Source organism: Neopelma chrysocephalum, unplaced genomic scaffold, assembly GCF_003984885.1.
Source record: "Neopelma chrysocephalum unplaced genomic scaffold, ASM398488v2 Primary Assembly neopelma1_67, whole genome shotgun sequence".
NCBI lineage: Eukaryota > Metazoa > Chordata > Aves > Passeriformes > Pipridae > Neopelma > Neopelma chrysocephalum.
The window spans coordinates 6,405,809-6,433,614 of NW_020897726.1; the positions used below are offsets into that span (position 1 = coordinate 6,405,809).

At 40.3% G+C, this 27,806-nt stretch overlaps 1 protein-coding gene and 1 long non-coding RNA gene across 2 annotated transcripts in view; one reads left to right on the forward strand and one right to left on the reverse strand.

Annotated features, from left to right (window-relative positions):
- The first annotated feature begins 4,202 nt into the window (after positions 1–4,202).
- SCIN (scinderin) overlaps positions 4,203–27,806 on the forward strand; it is a 51,320-nt gene continuing 27,716 nt past the window's right edge. Inside the window, exons 1-4 of the mRNA XM_027684771.1 lie at positions 4,203–4,420; positions 9,067–9,221; positions 10,721–10,882; positions 23,099–23,248. Coding sequence (XP_027540572.1) covers positions 4,222–4,420; positions 9,067–9,221; positions 10,721–10,882; positions 23,099–23,248 — 666 coding nt within the window. The 5' untranslated portion in view covers positions 4,203–4,221. The remainder of the gene's footprint in view (positions 4,421–9,066; positions 9,222–10,720; positions 10,883–23,098; positions 23,249–27,806) is intronic.
- On the reverse strand, positions 7,812–8,835 carry LOC113968314. The gene is made up of 3 exons (XR_003534478.1): positions 8,688–8,835; positions 8,055–8,174; positions 7,812–7,914 (listed from the first exon to the last, which is right to left on the reverse strand). It is a non-coding gene; the product is annotated as an uncharacterized LOC113968314 (long non-coding RNA).

The following is a 27,806-nucleotide window of genomic DNA, read 5'->3' on the forward strand; positions in this document are numbered from 1 at the left end:
CGGAAGCATGGAGATGGCCATAGGGAGTGGGAGTGCTCCTGCAAGCAGAGCAGGATGTAGGTAGGAGCCAGCCGGTTGACAAGTGGATCTCACAGTGTAGCTGTGATCCTGCCCTCTCTATGCCTTAGACACCTGCCTCAAAGCTACACACTAAGGCCCTTTATTTGCTCTGGGCTTGAGGAATTAAAACCAGATTCCTCTCTTGAAGGTAAAGGAGGACTTCATGTTTTTATGTCAGATTCTGCATACGTCTCATCTGTTAGCTTTGTGACTCAAACTTTGCCAGTAAGGAGGAAAGCTCGGTTTCAGTCTTTCTTCAGCATGTTCTGGCTTTGCTTAAACCACTCCAGTTGAAGCTGGGCTACTGAGCAGGATGATTTGAAGGACGATTATCACAGAATATTCTGACTTGGAAGGGACCCACAAGGATCACCAAGTCCAACTCTTAGTAAATGGTCTGTACAGGGAACAACCCCATGACCTTAGCCTCATGCTCTAACCAACTGAGCTAATCTCAGGGTCATGATGAGAGAATGGAGAGAATTAGCAAGTGGTAATATAATTCTCTAGCTTGTTTTTTTTAACTTGGCTGTTAGAGCTGTATGATCTGAATTCTGTATTTTCCTTCAGCTCATACAGTATCAGTGAAAAAAAATTTTTTCTAGATGTATATTTTAAATAAGAATTTAGCTCAGATCTCTGAACTGACTTCAATCTGAAATAACTCTTGATTTGTAATTCAGCAACAGAACAGATGAGAACACGGGTTGACTTCTGTGACTGTTTGGACAAGAGTGTGTTTTGACACACATACTCTGTGTACAGCAAACTTTGTCAAGTGAAACTAGAGGCAAAACTAAACATCTGTAATCCCACTGTTGAGGTAGGGTCATAGAGTTCAGGAGGATATTCGGCATGTGTGGTGAAGAAGAAATAAGCTTTGTAGAAGGAAACACTTGTGACACTTGAAAATACTCTCTCCTTGCATTCCTTTTCATTCCTTCCATTTTTAGTTCCTGGTACTGTAATTCAAGCCTTGTAGGAGAACTTAAACCTGAGACTTAAACAAGTTATTCCTGCTGGGAAAGATGCTGGGGCTTTACTTCTGGGGGCCCTTTTGGGTTTCTTGTACATATCACCTGGAAAAAACTAATTTGTGTTTTTGCAAACCTTATTATTGATTGGGACAAAAATCAGAACTCAGGACATTGCATTCTGGTTTTTTTCGTATATACGCTCCCTGTATATACATAGCCAAAGCTTTAAACTCAATACATTTGAATCTGTTGTTTTAAGGATTAGATGAGGAGCAGGAACACCTTCTAGCAGTCCTGGGTGATCTATCATGACTTGAGAAAAAGTCAGGGCATTTAAAGATGGCCATACTTCCCACAGTGCAGTGAAGCAGGCAGAAATCTACACCCTTACTTCATGACTGTGTTCCTGAGCTGTGACAGCAGCCAATTGATATATCCAGCCTCCCCCTATGGAAAGGGTGTGAGGCAAAATTATTTCCCCTTGTTACTGAACAGCTAAAACGGTGCTAGACCTTTGCCATCCCTCTGAGAAAGCCATAGTTTATCAGCAAGATATAATCTTTAATAAATTAAGTAGTCTGAAAGAAGTCTGAAAATCCATTACATAGCAATTTCTAATGAGCACAGCAATTACTATTTGACCCTGGACTTATGAGTCATGAAAACAATGCTATTTTCAGGCCTTTCCACTTCAATTACTATATCAAAGGACATGTAAAAGCATATAAAAAGTAATTTTAAATAATTTTTTGGAATGTATGAATCCTAAGATACTTCTCATTTTTTTTCTCCAAAATTTCACTTTTGAATAACCATGTTAGAAAGATTTTGTTTATTCAAAAAGTTATGAAAATCTGTGTAATGTTAACAATGCTAGCCTAATTTTGCTACTAAAAAAAAGTAGATGGAAATGGAAGAAGACAGTACAATTTTCATTAGGAGTGAGATTGCAAAAGCAAGATTTGCAAATAGTCAAAAATTAATGTTGAAGAGTACAAACAAGTATCCTGGCACTTAGGACACAAACTTCATCCAAGGTTTTCTTTGCTAGGAGCCAAATGTTTACATAATCCTAGTAAGACAAACTCGGGCATGAGAAAACTCTGCTGTCAGTACTAACATCCTTTGTGTCTGAGTGGTGCCACAGACACTGAGACAAAACAATTAAACTGTTCTTGTATCTTTAACCTTTGTCCATTGGTGTGTATTACTGGGAATTGTCAGTACTAAACAAATAGCATTAGCATGAGTCTCATGCCACCAGTGGGGATTCTGCTTACAGTAGTATTTAATCTGTAGACTGAAAATTTAAAGCTAGAATAAGGAGATATAAATTTAACAAACCTATCCTGTGCAATCTGTGCACAAACAATTTTAGCTTGGCAAGACAGGTAGAACATGCAGGAGAAATGAGGCTTCATAACACTGAGCTGGTTTGAACTCCTGTATGGGCAAAACTCAGCGCAATTCCAAAGTGAGTGCATCTTGCCAGCTTCAGAAGAAACAGTAAATCCATACAATTACAGAGTATGTGGGAAGTTCTGTCCTCACTGACTAAAGCAAACTAATGTACAAGAAGGCAAAAAGGCATGCAATCAGAAAAAACCCCAAAAAACAAACAAACAAAAAAAACCCCCAAAAATGTGGTTGTGTAATTAAGTGAGTAAAAGTGAACAGAATACAATATTGAAACTGGAACTGCTGGAATTTTTTGGCTACTCTTCCTTGAGCTTTTTTCTTCTTCACATGGTGAACATCTAGAGAAAGATATTTCATTTGGGAAGCATTGTGATTTATCAAGCAGGCTTACTGCAGCCCTGGCAGAATGAGGGATAAAATGCTTGGCTGTGAACTTGTGAAGGTGAGCTGTAACATGTTCAGCTGAACCTTAGACAAAATAGAGCACTCGTAATTTCATTTTTTAAACAGTGAGGATAAAGGTTAGGGTGCCTGTACTGATGAGAGGGTGTTCACCATAATGGGAGAGAAGATACACATTGTGTAACAGCATCTTTTTCCTCAAGACTGTATAAAGAGAAGGAGGGAAAATAGTTAAGCAAATGTCTTAGTTGTGGTGTGCTTTTTTTAACTTTTTTTTTTTTTTTCAAAAATGCTCTCCAGTTGATTTGTTGCATTTAGCAGTGCCTCTCCCAGTTACTGAGGCAGCCCAGTTCTGCACTCTTCTGGTACTAACTTGATAAAACCACCCAGTGGGGAAATCATGAGCTTCAAAATTCATCCAGGTGGATAAGATGATAAAACTAAAAAAAAAACCCTTTCTGAAATGTATCTTTTGATATATTGACAGCTTGAGCTGCATCTACCTGTATTGTATCTAGACCGATCTACCTCCTATCAATATCAGATGAAAACAGTTGTTGCAAAGAAAACTGGGATTGGCATGGTGATATACCAACCATTTATAAATGAGAAAAACAAGTAGGAAGTGGGTTTAAACCTCTTGGGTTGTTGCATAGTGTTGGAAAAAAAAGAAAGAGAAAGGAAATTTATATAAATTATTGGCTTCATCTAAAATCTTCACAAATATTTTTCCACCTAGAAAAAGATTGCTAGCAATATTGGACAAATGATAGTGGGATTACTGGGCAAATGAGAGCTGTGCTCTGCCATTCCAGCCAGGGGTGAAAAAGAGCCCAAGTGCAAGCTATGGAAACTCTTTGTATTCCGGTATGAGCAGCTTACAGAAACAAGGCAGATGTGATAATTATAGAAACACACTGCACAGCACTGTAACACCCGTAGGTACTGGGTTAGCCCGCTTGTACTTTGCTTTCTTGACGTTTATGTTTTTTTTTTTCTCTTATTACTTTAGAATAGAGACACATTCTCTGCTTGCAGTGAGGGAGGCTGGTTTTTTTTTGTTTGTTTGTTTGTTTTTTTATAACACCCCTGCTACGACAATAGGCACAGAAGGAAAAAAGGACGCCGGGTGAGTTTTGCAGGGGTGTAAAAAAATTAATAATTAAACAAAAGCTCCTCCGACCCCGGGAGCGGATGGAAAGGGGTGGGACAGACGCATCCCACCACCTACACCACGCTCCGCACCCGTCCCGGGGCCGGTGCGGCCCCGCCCCGCCCCGGCTGGGCACTATATAAGTGGCCGCACCCCTCACCCTAAAGGCTGTGCCGGCTGTCCCGCTGCGCTGGTTTTCCGTGTCCCGCTATGGCTCCCGAGCGGCCCCCGCCGGCCTTCGCCGAGGCCGGGCGACAGAGCGGGCTGCAGGTGTGGCGCGTCGAGAAGCTGGAGCTGGTGGCGGTGCCCCCCGGGCTCCACGGCAACTTTTTCGTGGGGGACGCGTACCTGGTGCTGCACACCGAGCGCCGCGGGTCCGGCGTCGCCTATCGCCTGCACTACTGGCTCGGTAGGAGCGGGCGGGGGCCGGGGTCGGGGCCGTGGGTGAGGTTTATCGTGCCCACTCCTGCTGCCGTAGGTTCTTGCCGGGTTCCGGGGGATTGGGAGCTGGATTTTCCCTGCCCTTCTGAGAAGGGCAGTGGATGCGAAGCTTCCGGGTGGAAACAGGAGTAGGGCTGCCACCAAGCATCAGAGTGATGTCGAGGTTCACCCCTTCTGATGGTGACGGTCTGTGTGGTGGGACAATGGGGTGCAGCAGAAAAGTGAACACTTGCTCTGTGATGTTAGTTTGGAAGTGCTGAAGGGTTAAAGTCCAGTTTTGGGTGCACCCAACAGAGATTTACTAGTGAAATCCTGCTTTCACTCACATCAAGAGTTTTCTTGTGTTTGTTTCCACTTGGATGAAGATTCCCTCTTGGCCATCTCCCTGTGGTGTTGTTGACCTGGTTTGTGGCTGGGTGTTGCCTTTTTCAGCTAGACTAATTCTGCTTTCTGATGATACAGGGATCAGATGCAAAGTCACCAGTTTTTTTTGTAAAACCTCTTTAGTATCAGTTTGACAGCCTGCTGGGAACACTGGAACTGGGCTGATGTCTTTTGCTTTCCACTTTGACTAGCATACTTTACATCAAAATAGAAGTCTGACATAAGTATGCATTTTCTGTGACTTCCTCATTTCCTGGAGGTATCTTATGACTTCCCTATCTGGCCACCAAGTCATCCAGTCACAGTGATTGCTGTGTAGCTGTCTGAAACCTATTACTTTGTTCTTGTTTCACCATCAAGTTTGTGTTTGTAGGCAATCATCTCAATGAATGCACACAAAGATAAGTCAATGTGTATTAACACTGTGTTTGAGTTGCAGCGGTTCTCATTGTACTTTTGCATGCACTGAAAAAAGAATAGCATACAAAGATGGGATTGCTTCTGTATAAATGCTAGAAGTGTGTTTAGTTTTGCATGTGTTTAGTTTTGCAGGAGTTTTTCAGATGGCAAGCAGGATTGTGTCTGTCTCTGGTGAGAGTATAATCATAGATGGCAATGTAAATGAATTTCTGGCAGTTCTGTCAGCAGTGCTGCTAGTTAATAGCAGGGTTTGGCTGTTCAGACCTTCATTAATGAATCTAGAACTACTTATGTTGTAGTTAAGGTCTAGTAGACACTTCCCAGGAAATGCTGTAAGGACTCTGCAATTCTTTGGAAGTGAAGAAAAACAGTGGCTGACATTTGCAGTAATTAAAACCTCTTTGCTGTTGGCTAAAGAGCTTTAGTTGTACATGCTGATGTTGTGATATGCAGATACTGTAAATGGCTTCAGGTGATCAGGGTATCTATTGTTGTTGTGCAGCTGGCAGGGTGGCAATAGGGTGGCTCGCTGCTGGGCAATCCCTTACTGTTTGCAAGATACTTCAGTAGCAGGGTGGAGAATCTCAAACACTGCTGCACTCATAAAATGAACAGGAGATCAGAACTTCAAACAAGGTATATGGGGAGAGCCAGTCACATGCAGGGCAAGAACCACAGAATCACTTTGGTATTTTTAACTGATTTACACTGCTGGTATGTACACCAGACTTTTCCCTTATGACCAAAGACTGCATAACCTGTGGGCAGGAAGACTGCAGTAGGGTTTTTATGAAGACTTCCCATAAGCAGTCTCTGGACAGGTACAGCAGTCACTATCAGACTTTGGGATGTAAAGAAAGAATCACACAATCAGCTAGGTTGTAAAAGACCTCTGAGATTGAGTCCAACGTATGGCTGAACACCACCATGTCAACTAAGTGCCACATCCAGTCTTTCCTTAAACACCTCCAGGGACGGTGACTACCACTTCACTGGGGAGCCCATTCCAATGTCCAATAACACTCTCTGTAAAGAACTTCTTCCTTATGTCCAACCTAAACCTCCCTTGGTGCAGCTTAAGACTGTACCCTCTTGTCATACTGCTGGTTGCCTGGGAAAAGAGACTGACCCTCACCTGGTTACAGCCTCCTTTCAGGTAGTTGTAGAGAATGATAAAGTCTCCCCTTGTGAACTCTCGTGAAGTTAGATAGGTGGAAACCCTGCAGACTTTGGGCTTAGATACTTACAAGGGCCTTGCCATTTGGTGACACAGTTCTACTCCTGCCTGTCATCTATGGTGTGTGTTATTGTGGGGGTCACATATGGTGGCTTTGAGTGTGAATGGATTCTGACTTCAGCAAAAAAAAAAACAAACAAATTCAGAATAAAAGCAGAGCATCCAATTTTCCTATTATATAGTGACAAACATCCTCCTAATACCTTGCTTGGGGGTTAGAAGGAGGTCTAGACCATGGGAGGATGGTCTGTGACTGATGTGCTGACAGTCTTGAGCTGTGGTTGGCACCCTAGGGTTAAAGTGACCTAATAGTTGTTCTGTCATCTGGAAGTTTCCTATGGGAAAACCACTGTTTTAGCAAATATGTCACATACATCACATACCAAACATCCTCTCCATGTTGAGATTGGATCATTTCTGAACAAGCTAACTCAGGTGCTGCAGCAATGTTGGCATGGCTGAGCAATCAATGCAGATCTGTGTCATGGTAGCTGTATCCATTTTTAACTTGGCTCAGATATCCTGGCTCAGTTGTCTGTACTTGAGAGATGCCTTAGTAGCTAAACTACTAAATCTAAGGGAGCTGTCTGGACTTGAAACTATCACTGGTGGAAACAGCATGTACTGTGCCAGTATGAGGCTACTTGTGGGAGTAAGACTGGCTATACCCCACTTAATATCTTTAATAAAATCATGCATAGTTTTTTTTAAACTATTTTTTAACCCTTTTCCCCAGAGATGTAGTCATAAGATCTGTCTGTGTGACCTGGGATTTAATCTGGTAAAAATTTTTTCATTTTCCTTTATACTCTGCCTTATTTATGGCTGTTTGTGCATCAGACTGTGAGGTAAATCTGTTTTTCATACAAACTTGAATAACCCATGCTTGGACTGATGCCCACTCGATTTTTTTTTTTTTAAACGGAGTTTCTCTGAGTATTGTATTGCATAGCAGCAGAGAGACCAAGACTGGTAGTAACTCTTATCTCTAAAACTGTTCTAAAACCATTTTTCCTCAACCCTAAACCCTGTTGTGTTTGCAAACAATAAATCAGAAGGATCTAGTCCTAATGGATATGAATAACATATTAAAAAACAAACAAAACATCCCCCAAACCCCCAAAACTTTGCCGCCAGCTTTAAGGTGGTACCCAGGTCTGAGAAAGCATATTGCCAAATAGCAAGATATTCTATTATTGAGTGATGGGCATTTTTTTCCAGAAGTTGTCTTACATCCTGCTTTCAGTAATTTATTTTTTTACCTTTTTTGGGTAGGCCTAATGCTCTTTGCTTTCCTGTGCCTCCATTATTCTTCGGACCCCTTCCCTATTTCGTCCTTGGTGCTTTCTGGAGGCTTCCATATCACCTGTGTCTCCACAAAAGCTGTGGTGGTGGTGTCATTGCTCCTGGGAGAACCATGGCTATTGGTGGGAGATGGGGGACTTGTCTTGTGGCGTTTGCCATGCTGGAACATGAATAGGGCATTCGTTCTCCCCAGCAGAAGGGCGTGCCCTTAGGCATTCCTGTCCCTCCTCTCTCATGGTTTATTCTTTACCAATACCTTACTGACAAGCCTCCTGTGACACAATGTCTCACTACACACTTCCCGTTCTTCTGCAGCCTATGAGAGGTACCTCTGTCCAGACTGTCTGGGCTCTATGCTGATTTTCTGTTTAGTTACCTCGAAGCAGAGAAATGGTTAATGTAAGTGAGAAGCTGCTCTTGAGAACTGCTGCTTGTATACCAGCTTTTCCCTCTTATTTAGAAAGAAAAATAAATCTAAATTGAAGACCTCACTTTTCCTTATTTTTCTAAAGTTTTTGAGAAGCCTGTTTTTTTTAGACTTGATCCTATTTATGCTTTCCTTGACATGATCAAAACTGCTGAAAATGTTCATCAGAAATTTGTAAAAAGCTTTGGTTTAATATACAGCCTGATTTGTAGCATGATTAAGCCATTAGCACACTAGGCAGAGGCCATTTTGCCACAGTCCTGGGAAGAGGCTAATCTCTGAAAGGTACAAAACGAAGTGTGACCTCATGAAGCAAATATCGGAGCCCCACAGATGCTTTTCTTTCTCCCAGCTGCACTAGGCAAACTGTCTTGCTTGCATTATTGTGTGAAGAGGACTGCTTTTGAATTATTTTAGCTTTATAGCTTAGAGAGTTGTTCTTAGCATAAATATCCAGTTTACCATCCAGACAGTCCTTTGACATGACCTTCCTTTGTCTTTGCACTTCAACTCAAAGTCCCAAAATCATTATGGCTGACAGTTGCCATGCTAAACTCAATTGAAATATTCTTTTGTTTAAAGAGGCTAAGAGAAGACAAACTTTGCTATTTTTCACTTCTGCCCCCGCCATATAAATGCAGTTCTACAAGTAGTCAAGAAATGGTCTGGAAGATCATGTATTTGGTGGTGAACAAGGTTATGATGTAGTCCTTTGTTGCCATATAAACATTGGCTGTACAACCTGCTGAAGGCAGTGCCTGATTGTCACGGAAACAATTTCTCCAACAGAATTCAAAGTTGTATTAATGCTTTATAGACATAATATTTTCTCTTATTTCAGGGAAAGAATGCACCCAGGATGAAAGCACAGCTGCAGCTATCTTTGCTGTTCAAATGGATGACTATTTAGGAGGAAAGCCTGTGCAGAGTAGAGAAATTCAAGGATATGAGTCTACTGAGTTTGTGGGTTACTTCAAAGGAGGAATCAAATACAAGGTAAAGACTCTTGTCAAAGTGTATTCTAAAATTGTATGTAACATTGTCCCCCACACAAAAAAATAGTTTTTCTTTGTAAATGGAGAGTTTAAAGATTGTTACTTAATGCATAGTGGGCTTAGATCTGAACTACCAAGCTTAAACTGTGGGAGTCCCAGTGCTTGTACAAAAAGAAGCAGCTAGTTTGCCAGTGCCTCTTATGATATGTGAAAACCTTTCCCAATTATTTTTTTCTCCAAAACAAAGCTGTCCTGAGATTTCATGGTAGTGTGTCTAAGGGAGCTCAGAGCAGGGACTCTTTGTGTCTGGGAGGTATTAAATCGTGTGAAAGTCACTTCTATGTTGTAGACTGAATAATTTTGTTCAAATGCAGAACCCAGTGTGCTCAAGTGGTTAGAAACATGAATAGAGTGTAAAAAAACCAAAACCTCACTTGAGTCTAAAAATGGTGCTTTTGCGGTCCTACTGCAGTTTTTTTTCCCTAAGGTAGATTAAAAAACTCCCCAAATACTTCTCACAAAAATTTTGCATTCTTGTGTCACTTCCAGAAGCTGAGTATTTGAAAGGAATTTTTTTTTTCAGCATCTGTGGGGTTTTTTTAAGAATAAAGTCATGTATCTCCTGAGAACCTCTCCATAGTAGGAGCTCTGGGAAATGTGGCTCAGTCAGCCTTTTTTTCCCCATTATGAAGGTTTGTAACTTCTCACAGTCTACACAACCAATTTGAAGCTTTTAACTCTACTTGCATAAAAGAGTGAGTAATGTGCCCAGTCTTTTACATTTTATTTTTATTCGGAATTTCAAGAGCTAGTTTCTGTTCCAAGCCAAGGTCTGGATCTCCTGGAGGAATGGAGAATACTGCCTCACAGAGACAGACAGCCAAGCCAGTTTACAGGATTATGTTTATATTTATGCTTATAGATTATAAATCAACAGTTTGGTCTCACTTTCCCAGTTTGGTACTCCTTGCTAGGTTGTCTCCTAAGTTGCAAATATTCCTTTCATAAAATTACAGAGCTGCTGTGGAATCCCTCTACACATAACCGGGGACTAAAACCACCTGGACCTCTGAGATTCAAGTTTGGAAAACTTAAAAAGGAGCTGCGTATTTCTCTGCTTTTCCCCAGTCCTTATTTGACAACCTACTGACTTTTTTGTCCTAACAGCGTGGTTCAGTATTACCTCATCCTCTGCAGGATGCAAGAGAGTTTTGTAAATTCTATGTTTTCCCTTTCCCCATTTATCTGGAAACCCTTTGAAGCAGGGTGACATCTGCTCCCTTGGCTAAAGGTTCCCACCTGAGAGTTCAGCATCAGCAGCAGTTTCTGTTGGGTCTGTGGTCAATATTAGATTATTATCAACAGTAGATTACTTTGGCTTCCTTCTTGCTGCATAAACTTTATTTCCTCTGCTAGCACTTCATCTGTAGCAAAAAAGAAAGGTAAGTTTGCAGAAATCAAGCTGAAATAAAGCTGGCTGCTTTATTTTGTTCTATTCAGGCAGGTGGTGTTGCCTCTGGATTTAATCATGTTGTTACTAATGATCTGAGTGCCCAGAGGCTGCTGCATATCAAGGGCCGGAGAGTTGTAAGAGCCACAGAAGTCCCCCTGGCTTGGACCAGCTTCAACAAAGGAGATTGTTTCATTATTGACCTTGGAACTGTAAGTGTTTCCTAGAGCAAAATACACTGAAAATAAGAGATGCAGTATCCCTGATAAGGTCTGAATCATCCCCAAAAATCAGTTGTGCGTTTTAGTCACTCATGCGAACTGACAGAAAGAATCTGCTTTACAAAATCAGTTTGTCACGCAACTTGGAAGGTTTGAAACGACCCTAAATGTTTCCTGAAGTGTGCACAGATTATCCTTCAAGAAATAGATCTCTTTTCCATTCAAGGCATTGGGATTTTTCATTCCTGGTGTTTGAATAGCTTAAGCTGTTCACAGTAAGTCCAGTCTGACTTTGATGCTATCTACTAGCTCCCTGGGATCAATGCTAGTGTTCAGAGCAAAACACAAATTCAACTTTCACTTAAGAGCATTTCTTCATAGGTATAGAACTTTGATCATGATAATTCACCCTAAAGAAATAACTGCAAAAGTGGTTATGAAACTACTTGAATATTTCAAGAGTTCACTTGAGGATCAATCACTTGCTTCAAGACTTTCTACTGAGAGCAAGTAGAGACAGCACAGAAGAATATGGACAGAGATGGGAAGATAATTTTGCTTGCTTTAGATAACTTGAACTGTAGTACTGTCACCTCGGAATACATGCTAAGACTTTCTGATACTAAAAATAGCATCTAGGAGGTAGTCCAGACTAGATGCTAGTTGCCAATTTGAAATTATTCCCACACCTGATATGTCAAGTGTATAAAATGGAAAGCATGTGAAAGAAAATAGTATCTGCAGTTGTTTTTAATTGTGGTGTTTGTCAAGGAAGTGGTGAGCTACTTCGAGCTTTCAGAGTTCCCCCGACCTTTTGAAAAATGAGATGAGCTCTTCTGAACTCATGTTGCACATTTGGCTTTTTCCTCTGAAAAGCATCCCCTGATGTGACAGTTGAAGATAATCAATGTAATTACTTGATACCGATATGACTTTGATTTATTATTATTCACAGCCTTCAGAAGGAAGACCAGCCAGTGTTTTTTGAACAGTATCCTATTCCTCCAATATCAATGTGATCTAATCATCTGGAACAGCCAGGTGATCAGTATCCAAAGTTATCTCTCAATGTCACTTTGCAAAAAACACTCAAATCATCTATTCCCTTTCAGAGTTAACACATGGGAGATGGCAGAGTTGGAATTAAACATTTTTAGAAAATGCTGCTTTTGCATTCAAGCTGTATGAGTTTTCTGGAGTTAACCTCCCATGGGCACCCTGTGAAACTGGGTGTACTTCATGAATTCAACTTGTCCTGGCCCTTATTGTGCCACAGTTCCTTAGTTCACCTAGAATAGTTACTCAGGTCACACTGCAGACATGGCTATGATGCTGATGAAGCGCACTGTGGGTATATTGCAGTGTTACCTGTATAGCTTGGGGTTCATCGCTTTTGGTGAGATTTGAGAGTGCTGTGACTAAACAATTTAAATGTAATGTGACTTTAGAGTCTTTATCTAATGCTGAGTGTACATTGTGAGCTTTTTTTCTTTTTTTTAGTATAACATCACTCTGGTTTCTAACTTCCTGTTTGACAAGACAGAGGTCAAGCAGCAATGCAACCCTGTGCCTTCATAGGAAGAAAGATTAGATGTGAATTTTTCTTTTTTTAACCACTCTATGGGAAATGTCAGTCAAATCACATGACTAATAACAGTTCTTGGTCTTGTCATGTCAGTTGTGTAAGAGGGATGTTTTTTCTTGGATGTATTGAAAAGTTAAGGTAAATACTGTTTCAGCATCCAGACATTAGTAGTTACTTCACCATAGGTTATTATATAAACTAGATCATGTATGTGGGAGATGAAAAGGCAACGTGTGACATAGTTCAGGATGAAGTGCCTGTAGATAAATGGGTGTGGTAGAAAATATATTATCACAGGGGAAATCTTGAGCAAGTTTTATATGAACTATATTTCAAGCTAGAATAACTGTATTTCAGATTGAAATTTTCCATGACTATGGGTCCCTTGTAAATAGATGAGTCTTTACAGGACCTCTTAATTGAATTTAAGGGTCATTTAAAAAAGAAAATGATTTTGGCTCAAGTAGATTCCTTTACTTAATAATCTAAATAAGTCATCTTATTGCTCATTGCTCTTGAGTCTTGGGATTTATTGCAGGGCACTACTGACTCATTATCTGAGAATAGTGGGCAGTAATTGCATAAAATAATGAGCTTATGATCAGTGCTTTTAATATCGAATTATTGTATCTCAAATAAGATGAATTTCCAAGATTTACTTTCCCCAATCTCTTAACTAACCAGAAGGATGGCCTCCATGGCACTGCAAAATTGCTTGTGCAGTCCATTTCCTGTTAGATTTTATCAAACCACTTATCTAATATAACAAAAAAATCATTTCAGTTTCCCATTGAGCTCAATTACTGCAGTATTTTAAACCCATGGTTTGAACAGATGAGGGAAAATTACAGAAGGTAATAATGATCAAGAATAAAATTGTTACTGGTCACTAAGGTTTCCCTCATGTGGATAATGCTTTAAGTAAAAAGTATTTGTGTGCATTTCTAGCTATGTTTGCATATTTACAGTTCATGTTCTGATGGTCACCTCATACCTAGATCATAGAATAGTTTGGGTTGGAAGGGACCTTTAAAGGTCATTTAGTCCAATTCCCCCTGCAATGAGCAGGGCCATGTTCAACTAGATTAGGTTGCTCAGAGCCCTATTCATCCTGACCTCGAATGTTGCTGTGCAAGTTATTCTACCTTGATCCAAAGTTCTAAGTTTGATATCAGAGTCAAACCTTGGCTGGAAATAAGATTGAAAAATAGTGTTGTAACTCTTTCTTAGTTTTTTTTTTTTTTTTTAACAAGAATTGATGTTGCTGTATTTAGTGCCATTCATTTGAGTGCAATTGGACTTCCCATCCATTGGCAAATCAAAAAGCTGTTGCTGCAGCCCTTCCACAGCCCTGGGAAAGGGCTCTTTTCTGAGCCTGACCGTGCTCTTAAATGTGGTTGGGATCCCATGGGTGCGTCTTGCATGTGCACAACCCCCACAGCACCCTTGGTTGATGTGTTCCCAAACCACATTTACAGCACTTCAAATACCCTGCCCAAGTCTAATCTTGCCTCCTTTGAACTGTTTTGGCTGGGACAGAAAATATCTGCAGAAGGCAGAGAAAACACTGTAATATGAGGGGAGTCATTAGCTGTGGGTGATGTGTGAAGCCTTTTGTTCAAGCAATCTTCTGTAACATCATGAAGTGAGAGCCTTGGCCACTACACTGATATTCCTGTACAATGCATGATCCAGGAGAGCGCCTGGAGTGCCAGATCCTGATTTAAGATTTACTTTTTTTTCTACAAGGGTTTTCCATGACACCTCTTTAATTAACCCAGGGATCTCTCCGAAGGGAGCCTTTGGGACAGGGCAGAAAAGACAAGTGCAGGGCAGTTGCTGAGAAGGCCTGGAGTAGAGCACACCTTACTTTGTCAGGTGCTGCTTAGTGTGTCCTGTCCTGGCATAGATCTGCTTAAATCCTCCCAGAAGCTGTTATCTTCCGCCACACTTTGCATCCTGTCCTGAGCTATTCCTGGTATCCCACCCGAGAGGTGCCAGGATGAGTTTGACAGTTGTTGGCCACCATAAACTGTCTGGCCTTGCTCTGTATTTCCCCTTTACCTCCAGATGTAGCTCTTCCTCTATAATGCCATCCTCCAGCCACCTTCCCTTGGCCATATCCATTTTTCCTCCTTCATCTGCAAGGCAATTCTCAAAACAGTGAGGAGCATGGGAGGGCATGGAAAATGACCACACAAGGTGAGGAAAAAGCTGAATCATTGTGCCATTTAGGGAATAACATACACACAGTTTCACAGGCTATTTTAGGATTTATCTAGATGCATATGTAAATATACTCTATATTTCTGATAAAATGTGCTAAAGATTTTCATCTTTTGTCAATTTTCTTGGTTTGAAGTGGGAAGGAAAAATTGTCAGTATTGTGAAGTTCACCCTATGTACATTGTTGTATGCTGGTGACTTACAAAACTGGAATGTTGAGATTGGAATGATAATTTGTGTAGTTATGAAAACATGAAGCAGAAGTAATGGGAGTAACAATACAATAAAACAACACGAAGTGATCAGCTGATTTTATTGAAAGCTTCTCAACTCAGTTTGGGAAGCTCTGCTGTATCAAAGCTGTCTAGAGTTGTGTCCTTAATGACCAGAAAAATATCCTCTCTGCATTTGTTTGGATAGAGCTTTGTAAAATGTGAGACTTGATTCTCTGTCTGACTTACCTCTTGATGGGAGGCAGCAGCAGTGCCATGAGCTAAGTGACTGCAGAGGGCAGGGAGAGGGCTGTGCACCACTCAGCCTCCTTGAAGAAATTAAGAGACAGTTGTTAAAATAAGGCTGTGAGGAGGGATGTGTGATAACTACCAATCAGTTTTGAGCTTGGACCTGACTGCAGCTGAAAAGTTTTGTCAGTGCAATAAAAGTTCTGCGGATGAGACATTACCCTTCTGCCAAAGGAAGAATGCAGATGATGAGGTGATAACTGTAGCTCAAACTAAGTGAAGACTGAAGGTAAATTATACTCAGTTGTCCGTTCTTCCCATTCCTATAGTGGTGCTTATAAACTGATTTATATACAGCCAAGAAGTTGCTGATTTGAAAGTTAAGAGCCTGCAGTGTTCTTATAAACAACTTGTGCTATCTAGCAATCAATGCATGTACTTTTTAAGGGCTCCATGAATCCAAGGCAAAATGATGATGCTAGAACTCAAAAGTATGAGACTGAATAGAGCTGTTGTGATCATGTGTCTGTCAGTATCTTCTTATTTTGAACTCCTGACATAATAGGTATGTCAAAAGAAGACAAAATTGCTGCCTTGCACAGATACTAGAAAAAATACATCAAGCAAAAAGGTCAGCTTTTTACGGCAGCCGCTTTTCATAAAAGCTGTTAACTTGATATAGATTAAATTATATTTACAGAAAGAAAAGTAACTTCTGCTTTTTAACAGTAAAAGGCCAAGAGAAGAGATACTTGCTTTATGATTATGACTGTGGGGTATGATTCAGCATGTCAACCTTAAGCACAGTTTTTTTGCTTGCCTCTAATCTCCTTGCCTTCTTGCCTGCACTATCTCTTTCAGTGGCTTTGCTTCTCTTCCATTAGAGAAAACAATTCACAATCAGCATATTAACTGCTTTAGTAAAATCACTTTAGGTGTAAACAGGACTGAAAGAGTAGATTCTTGCATTTTGCAGTTCATCACTTTAAGTTTCTAGTTGCTTTTCCTGGCACTAACAACTGACTCAGGTAATTTTTCCACGTTTTTCCATTCACATGTTTCTCCTACAACTAACCTCTTCCCCAATTTCCCCCAGCTTAGAGTTAAACTATTGCTCGTACTGTAGCAGGAAGCTGCTAAACGAGTAGCAGAGCTTGAAGAACTGAACTGATTTCATTCTTTATTAACTTTATAGACTTATTAACTTTATAGACTTACAGCATTAAACTGTGGTCATATCTATACAATGTATATCTTGATAAGCAAGCACCTAATTTTTCTGTAATTCTGTGAACCAATTACTTTTACAACTCTAGTAGTGTTAAATCCAGCATTCTGGAAATTGCTATAATCTCAAAGTCATCAGATGGAAAAAGAAATATTAAGCCCTTTTCCACCCCTATACTTCAGTTAGAGTGTTCAGAGTATGGATTTTTCCTTCATACTCTATGGACTGGAAAGCTTCTCCTCACCCCTACTTGTACACAAAAAAATGGTTGGACCAGAGACCATCCTTTAAGCTTCAGGTGGACAGGACATACATACATGCACAGGGATTTGGTTAAGTTAGTTTACTTCCAGATGTTTTGCTGATTGAGCTGCTGTTATCTAGAATTGATGTCCTTCTGGCATTCACCCCTTAATGCACTGTGGTATTGCATCAGCTATTCTTAGTACATACTAGCAAAAGAGTTGTGAGAGGAAAAATGAATGTACTAACTGCATCACTCTGCTATATCTGACTTATTTTTAGTCTGAAAATTTGTTCTATTTGAGTCAAATGGGCGACTCCAGGACTGGTTACAAAGTCACTATTGTAATTATACTAGGACCAGGCTCACGGTGGCTTCAGCAGCATTCTGGCTGAATGAATCCAGAGTTTGTTTTGGATTATCAAAACTCCACAACTTTCAATGGCTCACTGTATTACAGTTTCAACACATGTCAAAGGCAGATTTGATGGATACGTGAAATGAAGTTTTTTCTTCTCCCTGCCTGTATCAACAATGCAACAATCAAGACAGGGAAAGAAATTGAATAATTTAAGACTAATGTTTTTGGAAGGCTATGTTAGCTTGGCTGAATTCAAATATTCTTCTTAATATGTATCATCAATTCCTAGAAAAAAAACTGAATGTCAATGAACTGACAAAAAGTGCTGTATCCTAGTAATTTTTATTCAGTTTTACAGTTCAGTTATTTTCCCCACTGTGTGGACTTTAAGTACAAAAAAGTAAATCAGGAAAAGAAAAGCTCCACACTCTTGCTTTAGGGCTCTGTTTTATTTCCAAACATTTGGTGTTTGAAATGTGAACACCAAGGTAATATGCAATTGTTTTACAAATACCTGGAATTGAGGGTATTGAAAGCATTTCTGTTGCGTGTAGTTTATATGTAAACTTTTTTCCAAGTTTATTTGTGTTTTATATTGGCATTTTTTTCCTTTAAACCTGTTGACTTTAATTAAGGGACTAGACTTTAGCAAAGAAGAGTTTCAGCTAAAATTAACTCATGCTTTGTCTGAACAGCTGTTCATCAATGACTATGAAGAGAATGAAGTCTCAGTTGAGTGCATGCCCATCATTTTGATAGTAGAATGATATGTATAAAAGCTTTGCCAGTATTTATGCATACTCCATCTGACTCTAGCTGTGGTGTTTTTTTTTTTTCTACTTCCTTCAGGAGGTGAGCATTAGAAGTGCTTGGTCTTTTGGGCACTCCAACATCACAACTTCTCTCTGACCCACCTTTCTTTACAAACCTCATCAGCCTTTCTTCTACCTGCTGTGAAACCACTACAGTGGCTTTCTGTATTATGTGGATATTTGTCTGGACTCTGATCTGCTTCTGAACAGAAGCAGATGAGGCAAAGAGAAGAGAGGAATTAAGGCAGTTATAACTTTACAAACCTTCTTTTCTTGCTTTTAGCCCTTTTGTTATGGTTAAAGCTAATGTCGTAAGGTGTTTCAGGAGTGAGCAGATTTATCTGAAGACCTTTCTTTTGTGCTAAGTCCTTCAGCTTTGTAGCTGAGCCTCTGATGCTCCTAATGTTGTGATTTAGAGGAAGAGAAGACAGCGTCCTGACTGACATACATTAAGTCAGCATAAATTATGTTATGTTGACGTGACAGGATCCACACTATAGATTTAGCTGTCTCTGAACTAAGAGTGGTAATTTTTGGTTTGTTTTTTTTTTTTTCAGTTGAGGTGCAGTTACATTCTGGGAGCACATTCTGGTGTAGATGTGGACAAAGGTGGACAGGTTAGGGTGTATCAGGGCCTGCAAACAGTGAATGGAGGCACGCCAGCTTATGTGCTTTCTTAATGAAAGATTGAATTTTAATTTTAATATTTTAAGATTGAGACTAAATGTCTCAAACATTTCATTATTTTCTACAAAAATTGAAGTTTCGCCACAAACTTGCTTCAAGCTGGGGTTTTGAAACCTATTTAATTTGTTTGGCTTTGTAATGTCTCTTAATTTAAGAGAATGCAAATCAGCAACTACAGTAGGAGCCTGGAAATTAGTAGGTATTTCAACAAAGATATAGGTCTAAAACACTTGCATGTCTAGGACATGTTTAACTAGAACAAAAATGAGTTCTTCATGGATTTAAGCTTCTTGGTTTTTGCTGTCATTGTCCTGGCTAATGTCCACAGAAAAGACATCATGATGCAGAGTTTATTTTCATTTGCCTCCAAACTGAGAAGACTGCCAGTTGAATACAGAGGTGCCTATGTGTTTAGAAGGGGAAAATTGTTTTTTATGTCACTTTTGAAATGAGTGATTTTTTTGGGGGGGTTGTTTGTTTTTCCTTCTCTTGCTCTACATGCCATTTGGGGTTGGACCAGGAAGCAGGAGGTGTACTTTCACAATCCCCTCCATATAGGGAGAAGTGCCAAGGTGCTCTTGCTCAGAGTTACATGAGCCATGCATAATCATGCTGCTGCACGCCTCTGTATAGAAGCTAAACGTTGGGTCATTTTTAATGAGCTGTAGAAATATGATGTGACTTCCTCAAGGTCATTTCGTGGGCCAGAAGCTACATGGTGTGACTCTTGGGGATGGTCCTGTGCAGGGCTAGCTAAGAGTTGGACTCAATGATCCTTGAGGGTCCCTTCCAACTCAGCATATTCTGTGATTCTGTGAGTAGGAGCAGTGAATCCTGATGTTCTGACTTGAAGACCAAACTGTGTCCCCAAAACATGCAGATGAGGAGAGACCTTGCTATGACCACAGTAGTCATGGCACAGAGCTTCCCAACCCCCCTCAGGAGCTCTAGGGTGGTCATTGTGATTATTCATGATAACGTTTTCTCACCCTCAGCTGTTAATTGTCCCACTGTGATCTGACAAGCATAATTATATCAATAACCATTAATAAAAGGTGGCAGAATAGCTTTCTTCCATAGCATCTCTCTCAAACTCTGTTAAAGAGATTTTTAAAAAAACAAATACTGCAAGTACAAACTTCTGAAAATAAACTGGGATTGGCACAGGCATTACTGATGAATGAAGCTCCTTTTATTTTGAGGCGAGTGAACACTTGAAGTCTGTTTTCATTTTAATGGAAACATTTTTTTGGCAGCCCACCAATTCAAAATAAAGTTAGAAAAATAAGCCTAAAAATAGTGAGGGTGTCATACAGCTAAGAAACTGTGAAAGCACTGAGTGAGCTAGAGCTAATATTTTGGCCATAGTTGAGCCCTTTATATTTCTAAAAATAAATGCAGGAATACTAAAATACAACCCAAAAGCTCAGTAGTCTGTTGGACATGGTTAGATAACTAGCTGACTTTATTTTGGGTAAATCCAGATCTAAATATTAACCTTGTCAAGAAGTGACTGTAACTTTTAAAAATCTTTTTCTGGCTTGAAATTGTTGAGAAACCCAATCTGTCTAGAAGTTGAAATGGATAAGTTATATCAGGAAGACAGACTTGTAAATATCAAGCTGAGCTTCTCTACCATGAGGCCTCAAAATTAGATGGATTACAAATGAGATGATTTTACTTCAGAAGACAAAATCAATGAAATCTAAGCTCCTGAAAACTTGTAGCACTGAATGCTTAAGCTATTTGTTTAGTGTTCATTGAAAATACAGTAAACTATTATATACTTGGGGACATTTTCATGACTTGTGGCTGCTCCTTTCCTTTTATTAGATTATACAGTACATGAAGTTTAGCTTTCAGGCTTTTAATAAAGAATACTGTCTTTATTCTCTAGTGCTGAAGAGAATCAGATTCTTGTTTCTTTAGCTTTTAAAATCAGGATTTTTTTTAAATAACCAGGAAAGATGAAGCTTGTAAAATCCAGATCAAGGATGTTTTCAGACACTGTTTGTTGATCCAAGCTGTTTTGAGGGACTTTTGTAGACCAGAAGAAAGTCTTACAACATAAGATTTCTCAAAGTTACAGCTAATTAAAAAAATTATATTTATTTTAGTTTATGACAAAAGTATTTGGGCTGCTTTATTATGTGGGAATGTGGAATGAATAAGGAAAATAATGAAATCTGCAAATCTAAAAATCTGAAGTCTATTAGTGTAGATTTTTTTTTTTTCCTCCTTCCTCAGGCTGATTTGAAGCCTAGAGCCAATGGAGCGTAGGAGAACTCAGTTTAGTCACTTGATGACTGAAGGCAAATTGGGAGAATAAACTGTGGATGTGGGGTAGCTTGGGTGCAGTGCACCAGGTATATACTAAGAAAAGAAAATGTGCATTTATTGTCCAAGAAGTAAAAGTCTTTGTAATTTCACAATATCCTTTGTGGTCAGTACATCAAATATGATTCATTTTGTAGATGTGACTGCTTGTTTGAGGTTGCATGGCTGTTTGCCAAAAGACCTACAGAAGGCTGATAGGCACAACTGAAGTTGAACTTTTAACCTTGCTGAATGAGTAATCTCTACAAATTGCAGCATCCACAGTGAGATAAGGCAATAGCTGCCTCACCTCCTCAGCTGGTTCTCTATTATGACTTCTTTCTCTTCCTTATTGCTTCTATAGGTTGTGGGAAATAAAGAATTGCTGTTTATTGCTGCACTATCTTTAGTGACTCGTGTTTTCTCACATAGTTGCACATAAGCTCAATTGGTAACAAGTAGGCCAGGATGAGAATGAAACTGAGGAGTCTATGAAAAGTCTCCCAAAATTTGGAAGAAGATGGCTGAAGCAGTGCATGGCAATAACAACTGTACCAAAAAAATCTGCTCAAATTGAAACTTTTTACTTCCTATACATTCAATTCTCTAGAAAATTCTGTTCCCCAAGTGCGAATAGTATCTTTTTTCTGGGGAAATGTGCAAAGTCAGATTTAAGATAAGGTTCAAACCTGAATCCAAGTATGTCTCCAGATTCTGGATACTTAGTAAACTGACAGTATTTAAACCAGAACTTAAGCCTACAGTCAGGTTGGTAAGGGCAAGCTGAAAACCTCACAGCTTTCATTGCATAACCATCTTCAAGTTGAAAGGGATACAGTTCTGGGAACCTGTGGTGTAATTCTGATGGAGCTTAAAACTTCATCTTTGAAGATGCTTCTGAAGGGAAGGGAACTTGGAAGGGAACAGTGATATCACTGAGGTTGTGGGGATTTTTTTGTGTTCAAGCTTGTCAAGAATAAATATTGGAAGTTACTAGCACTGTTTTGCATGCAGATTGCATCAACATGAGCTGTCTCCTAACAACTTGCATCTGCTACTACTGAGAAGCTGTACTTCAGCTCTTGCTTGTCTCAAACCACCATTTCATATACTATTAAAGAACAACAGTGGTCAGCAGAAATAGCTTAAAAAGCTTTTCTAAATGAAATGTGTTTTCATCTCAAATGTAAGCTTTATACAGTTGTGTGTGCATTGTAAAACTAACGCCAAGTAACTTAGTGAGGGCTCTGATTAAATCCTTATTTGCATTTCACAAACCAGTTCAACTTTAAATAAAAGTTGAAAATTACTGTATAATTTCTACTCTTTGGGCTATTTGCTAGAGTCGTGTGAAGAATCAAATTGCTTTCGTCCAGGAGAAGCAACCAGCCAAGATCAGTAATTTCATTTGACTAGCTCCTTCCAGCTCAGCCTCCAGTGGCTTTGTGTTTTATGTTCTACCTCTTGGTAATAATTTTCATCAAGACTGAAGTCTAAATTCTTTATTTTGAAATGATTTTGAGTTCACGATGAATAATGAGAATTGCCAAAACTGGGGGTCCTTGGTCTGTGGTGTGACTGAATCAAGTGACCTGTCTTAGGCTGATTCTGGTGGCTCTCCTTCCTGAGAAGTGCCTTGGGCTTATGCTCTATTTTGGCTGAATTGCACTTTCCTTGTCACGTACAAATCTTACCCATTCAATCGGATGAGAGGAAGGCCTCAAAGGCCCACAGGATGATATCTGGTGGGGCTTCTGTCATCAGAGCATGCAGAGCTGCTGCTGCAATATCTGAATGCTCCTTGTAAAGCTGGCAAAGATGCTGGGGTGGATGGTCCCTGAGTCAGCAGCTTACTTGCATATTACAGAATCACTGAATCAATTAGGTTTGAAAGGACCTCTGAGATCAAGTCAAACCTTTGACCAAACCCCACCACATCAGTTAGACCACAGCACAAAATGCCATGTCCAGTCTTTTCTTAAACACGTCCAGGGATGGTGACGACTCCACCTCCCTGGGCAGCCCATTCCAATGTTTAATCACCCTTTTGGTGAAAGAATGTCAAACCTAATGTCAAACTTAAATCTCCCCTGGTGCAGTTTGAGACTATGTCATAGATACTACAAGTATCTATGTGACTTAATGCAAATCTCTTCTAGAAAGTATTTCTGAAAGATGTAGCTTCACTGATGTTCTGGTGGTTTAGATCCAGTAAGATTAAATAAGCTTCATAATTTTGCTATGTTGAATCCTATTGCTAATGTATGTCTTCTATTCATTATTTTAGGAAATCTATCAGTGGTGTGGCTCATCATGCAATAAATACGAGCGGCTGAAGGCTACTCAGGTTGCTGTTGGTATTCGGGACAATGAACGAAATGGAAGGTCTAAATTAATTACTGTGGAAGAAGGGAGTGAACCAGACCGGCTCATAGAGGTATTGTAATATGCAAACCAGTTGCTGACATAGCTATGAATAAAAAGTTTTTACAGCTCAGGAACTAAATTGGATTGGGCTGACTACAGGAAAACAGACATAGGCTATAGTAGGCCAGTTTATACCTTTACTTTCCTTATCCAAGCAGCGTTAATTGGACATTACAGTCTGAGATAATTAATCATCTGAGAGTACTTTTTCAAGAACTTAATGTTTGGTTTTTTGAGTTAGCTGTGGGGTGACTGACACTATCTGCTCTGTGTGAGGAATGAACATCGAGCTGGGACAGCATCAACAAGGAAAGACATAGAATTACTGTGTCTAGCAAGTAAAAAAAAAAAATGTAGCAAGTTGCATGTTTATGCATGGGGCCAAGCACACTGCTTTACATACCCACTTCTATTCCAAGATTGTAAGTACCTAGCTTCTAAAACCCTAGTAAGGCCCTTCCTTGTATGTTTAGAAAGTTTAACCATTTACTTTAAAAATAGATTTTAGATTTCATAACTGAGTTGATCAAAGTAGAGTGAAAAAAAATCCCCAATTTAAGAATTTTATCAAATCTTGAAAAATTAAAAAGCACTGAGTTGTTGCAGGCCACATACTAATAAAAGCATTGTCACTTGGCATTTTTGTCCTAAATTAAGCTTTTCCCATTTGTTCTCTAAAAAGAAGGAAGAGGAAAGCAGGGTCATAAAGTAGTCCTTCAATAAAATGGAGTATGTACAGTTAGAATATTGCCTCGTACTTCAGGAAGTAATGCTAGCAGTACATGCAGGTGTCACATTATTTTTGGTGGTGCTTACATTCGGTGTGGTCACATGCAATATAACTAGTTATTGCCTAGGCAGCAAAACATGCCAGGTGCTGAGCCACCAGCCTGTGGACGTGCTGGCTGTGAATGGTCTGCCCATATCCTTGCAAAGACTTTTTTCCCTGTGGGTCTGAATACAGACGTGGCTGTACTCAGATGGGGAGGTAACACCCAGTGCACTGGAGATTTTTGAAGGGGGGGAAAAAAACCCCAGTAAACAATCCTGCATCTGGCTTTTTACTTCTTTATACAGACTTTTCACATTGGCTCTGATGTGGCATGTTTTACACCTATAACTTTTATGAAAAGAGCCCAGGTTGACAATTAGAGCCCAACCTTCTACTCCTGTTTGGAATCATGGCATTGGGTTGCAACCCACTGCAGCTGTGCCTGGGTGGCACTGTGGGAGCCTGCTGGCATGGTCCCTTGGCCCCAGCTCCTACTGCCAAGCCCATGCTGGGTTTACCGCTGGAGGCTTTGCACCGGGCTTCTGATAAGCTTCTGTGACAGCTGGGAGCATCGATCAGGGCAGCTACACTTTGCACCTCTTATCTGGCTAAGGTGCAATGCAGATAAGTCAGACTTCTATGCCACCACAACGAGGACACAGGCCAGCTGCAGGGATGGCTGTTGGGAGCCCAGCTGCCACCCCTCTCACAGGCTCTGAGCAGCAGGGACATGCTGGCCTCACTCCTGCATCTGTTTTCCAGACTTTCATCTGTGTGCAACTGTTGTTTTGTAGCAACCTTGACACACTGTTAAGAGCAGGAAAAACACCAAGGTTGCGTTTTGATCCTGTAGTGCATTGTTATTGTATCAGGGAATAAATCTTTTCTTCACTTGCGCATATGAAGAATTTTCTGCTTTTCCTTTTGGATTGTGAATATAGAGGGAACAAAAATGGATAGTCCAATGCAACTAGGTTCATTGCTTTTATTGCCACTGCTGTAATAAGCCCAATTTGACTGTGTCTGTCTGCAGTAAAGGTTTACCTTCTAGTTTGCATCATGCTAGGTAGCCTTGATTTTTAAGTGCTGCTTGCATAACGAGGTCTGCAGCTCAGCTGTGGCTGTCCCAGTACAAGCTCTGAAATGTGCTGCTAATAAGCCACAAGGGTAGTTAACCTCACAAACATATAAAACCTATTAATCACTATTCCTGCTCAAATTGTATCCAGTTCCTGGTGCTCTTTGTTTGGATTTCTTCTTGCTCCCACAAGATTGTCTCTTAACTGCTGTAACACTTTCCTGGGCTAACTGCTCTGAAGTTTACATTGGGTTTGTTTCTTCCCTCCACGTCAGGAAGGATGGATTTTTGGCATCTCTATTGTTCTTGAAAAAGGTTGATTTATTTTCTAGGGAAAATAATTATATACTTTAAATATTCATTTTGTCATCCAGTATGCCACTGAAATCAGAATGAGATTTCTTAAAATTATCTCCTCTGAAAAATGTCAGGAATTGTTCCCCTTCCTGTTAGCTAGAAATCTGCTTCCATATCAGTGGCTGAACTTGCTCATGCAGCGTGAGTAGGATCGTGTCAATGTGCTCAGGCAGGGGCTGACATACCCACCGTGAGTACCAACGTAAAGAGCTGATAGTGGTCTTACTCCTACTCCATAAGCACAGTTGTGATTCCCAACCAGAAAAGCAGGACTTCTGTGCCTACACCCCACCATGTAGGCAAGACAGGCTGATTGAACTAACCCTGCCACACATCTGTCTTGCTACAGGATGAGCAGAGCCAGCCATGGCTGTGATGAGGTCGTGTTTTCTGGCCGGTCTCCTTTCCTGTTGGGAGCTGTGGCACTGCAGGGGAGGTAAACTAGTCTGACAAGTTGCCTGCTCCCAACAACCATTTTTAGCAAGAACTGGGAACAGGCTGGCACTGCTTAAACAATTTGCCCATGGGAGAGAACTGTCTGTAGCGCGCTGTAGGACTGGGTGTATTGCTGTGGCAAGCCAGCAAGATGCAGCTCACTCGCCCTGGGAAAGGAAAGTGACTGGAAGCTGGGTACATGAGTAGTCTTGACAGCAGCAAGCTCTTTTTTAATCTGCTGTAGTGACCAGGGGCCACTTGGGAACACACAGTGACCATCCTGTGCTCACACTCAAGAAACGCAGCATGTCTGGAAAGCTTAGACCTGCAGTGGGTGCACAGAAGTTCTGATAAGATGCTTCAGGAATCACTAGAACTCTGACTGTGAAGATGAGGCAAAAGCTTTCTGTGCAAGCACACTGAAGGTATTTAAATCTACCTAATTTTACCTCTGTGTTTGCACTTTAGGTGAGGTACTGACTTGCAGGTTTAAATAAGCAGTGCTGTATAGGGTTGCTGCCTTGGAAATTTAAATAATAAGCAGACCACCTTGGACAAATTGCTGCTGTTGCTCTGACTGGTCTCCACAGTCACAGCAGATCAAAATAAAATTCACCAGATGCCAACTCAGCTCTGATTTTCACATGTAAACAGCTGAATAGTTCCCCATTCTGCTGAATCTTAGGCCTGAAAGTTCTAATTGTGTTACAGAAAATTTTTCACCTGCATGGGACCAATCCAAAAACTGGTCTTAGCTATGCTTGAGTCAGTTTGGGAGCTCTCAATTGACTATGTTAGAGCTAGCTACACTTTTTTTTTTCCCTTTTAAACTAAAGGAAGACTAAATAAGTGGTTTCAAAGATATCTTATGACCAAAACCACCTAGGGTCAGTTGCTAGCCCTGTATGACGCCCTTGGACCCACTGTGCTGACACTGATGCTCATCCGTCTGACTGCTTGTAGTGGTAAGCAGAGATGTCACAGCACTGTACTTGGACACCCAAGAGATCACTGAGACCTGAGAGAGCAGCCAAAGTAGCAGGTAGCCAGGCTTAGGACAGACAATTTTCCAACTGTAGTTGGAATCTCTGCTCTGATTCTGAAGGGAAACAAAACTGGAGAAGCTAAAAATAGTTTCCCGTGATCTCGTTATTTAGCATTGTGGGAAGTGGTAAGCAGGATGAGTCAATGACTCATTGCACCCTGCTTCCTTTCTCCAGTGAAGTTATTGCCCACTGTTTGACCAATGAATGTGTGACCTGTGCTTCTGTTATCAGAGTAATGGCAAAATGGAGAAACAAGGAATCAGAAATGTCTTTTATCTGTGAAGTTTTGTAGCTGGACAGCAAGCTGAAGGTGCTTGCAGTAAAACAGGAAGCAGAAATTCAGTTCTTAGTCACCCAAGGGAAAGATGCAAAGCATCCAATCCTCCATGCATACTGCACAAACCCCTTGATCTGTTATCATACCTCTAGAGAGGAGTAGAGGGGAAGAGAAAGTCTTAGTATATTTGTTTTCCTATATTTGTGCAATTGGAAATATTAGACACCCTAAAAGATTTTTAGATTGATAGTACTGTTCTGTCTACATAGACTCATCTTTTTGTCATACATTTTAAATATCTCAAGCAGCTGTGACAGTCTGTCTGTATGGTATAAAAGCCAATGAAAAAGTAGGATAGACTGAGTTTTACCAAAACTAAGTGTTGTGACTGCGTCTGTGCCTTCTACTTAATTATGACAGGTTCAGCTAACACTTTTAAAGATAGTTCTGTTCCCTCTGCAGTCAAACCTGTCTGATCCACAGAACTGCTTTATCATTCCCCTGCTAGTTACTCCCTTAAAACTGCAGCTCTTTGTACCATGTGATTGCTGCAGGTTTCACTGCTGAGGCTTTTGGCTTTTGTTTTAGTTTTGTAATTTTTGA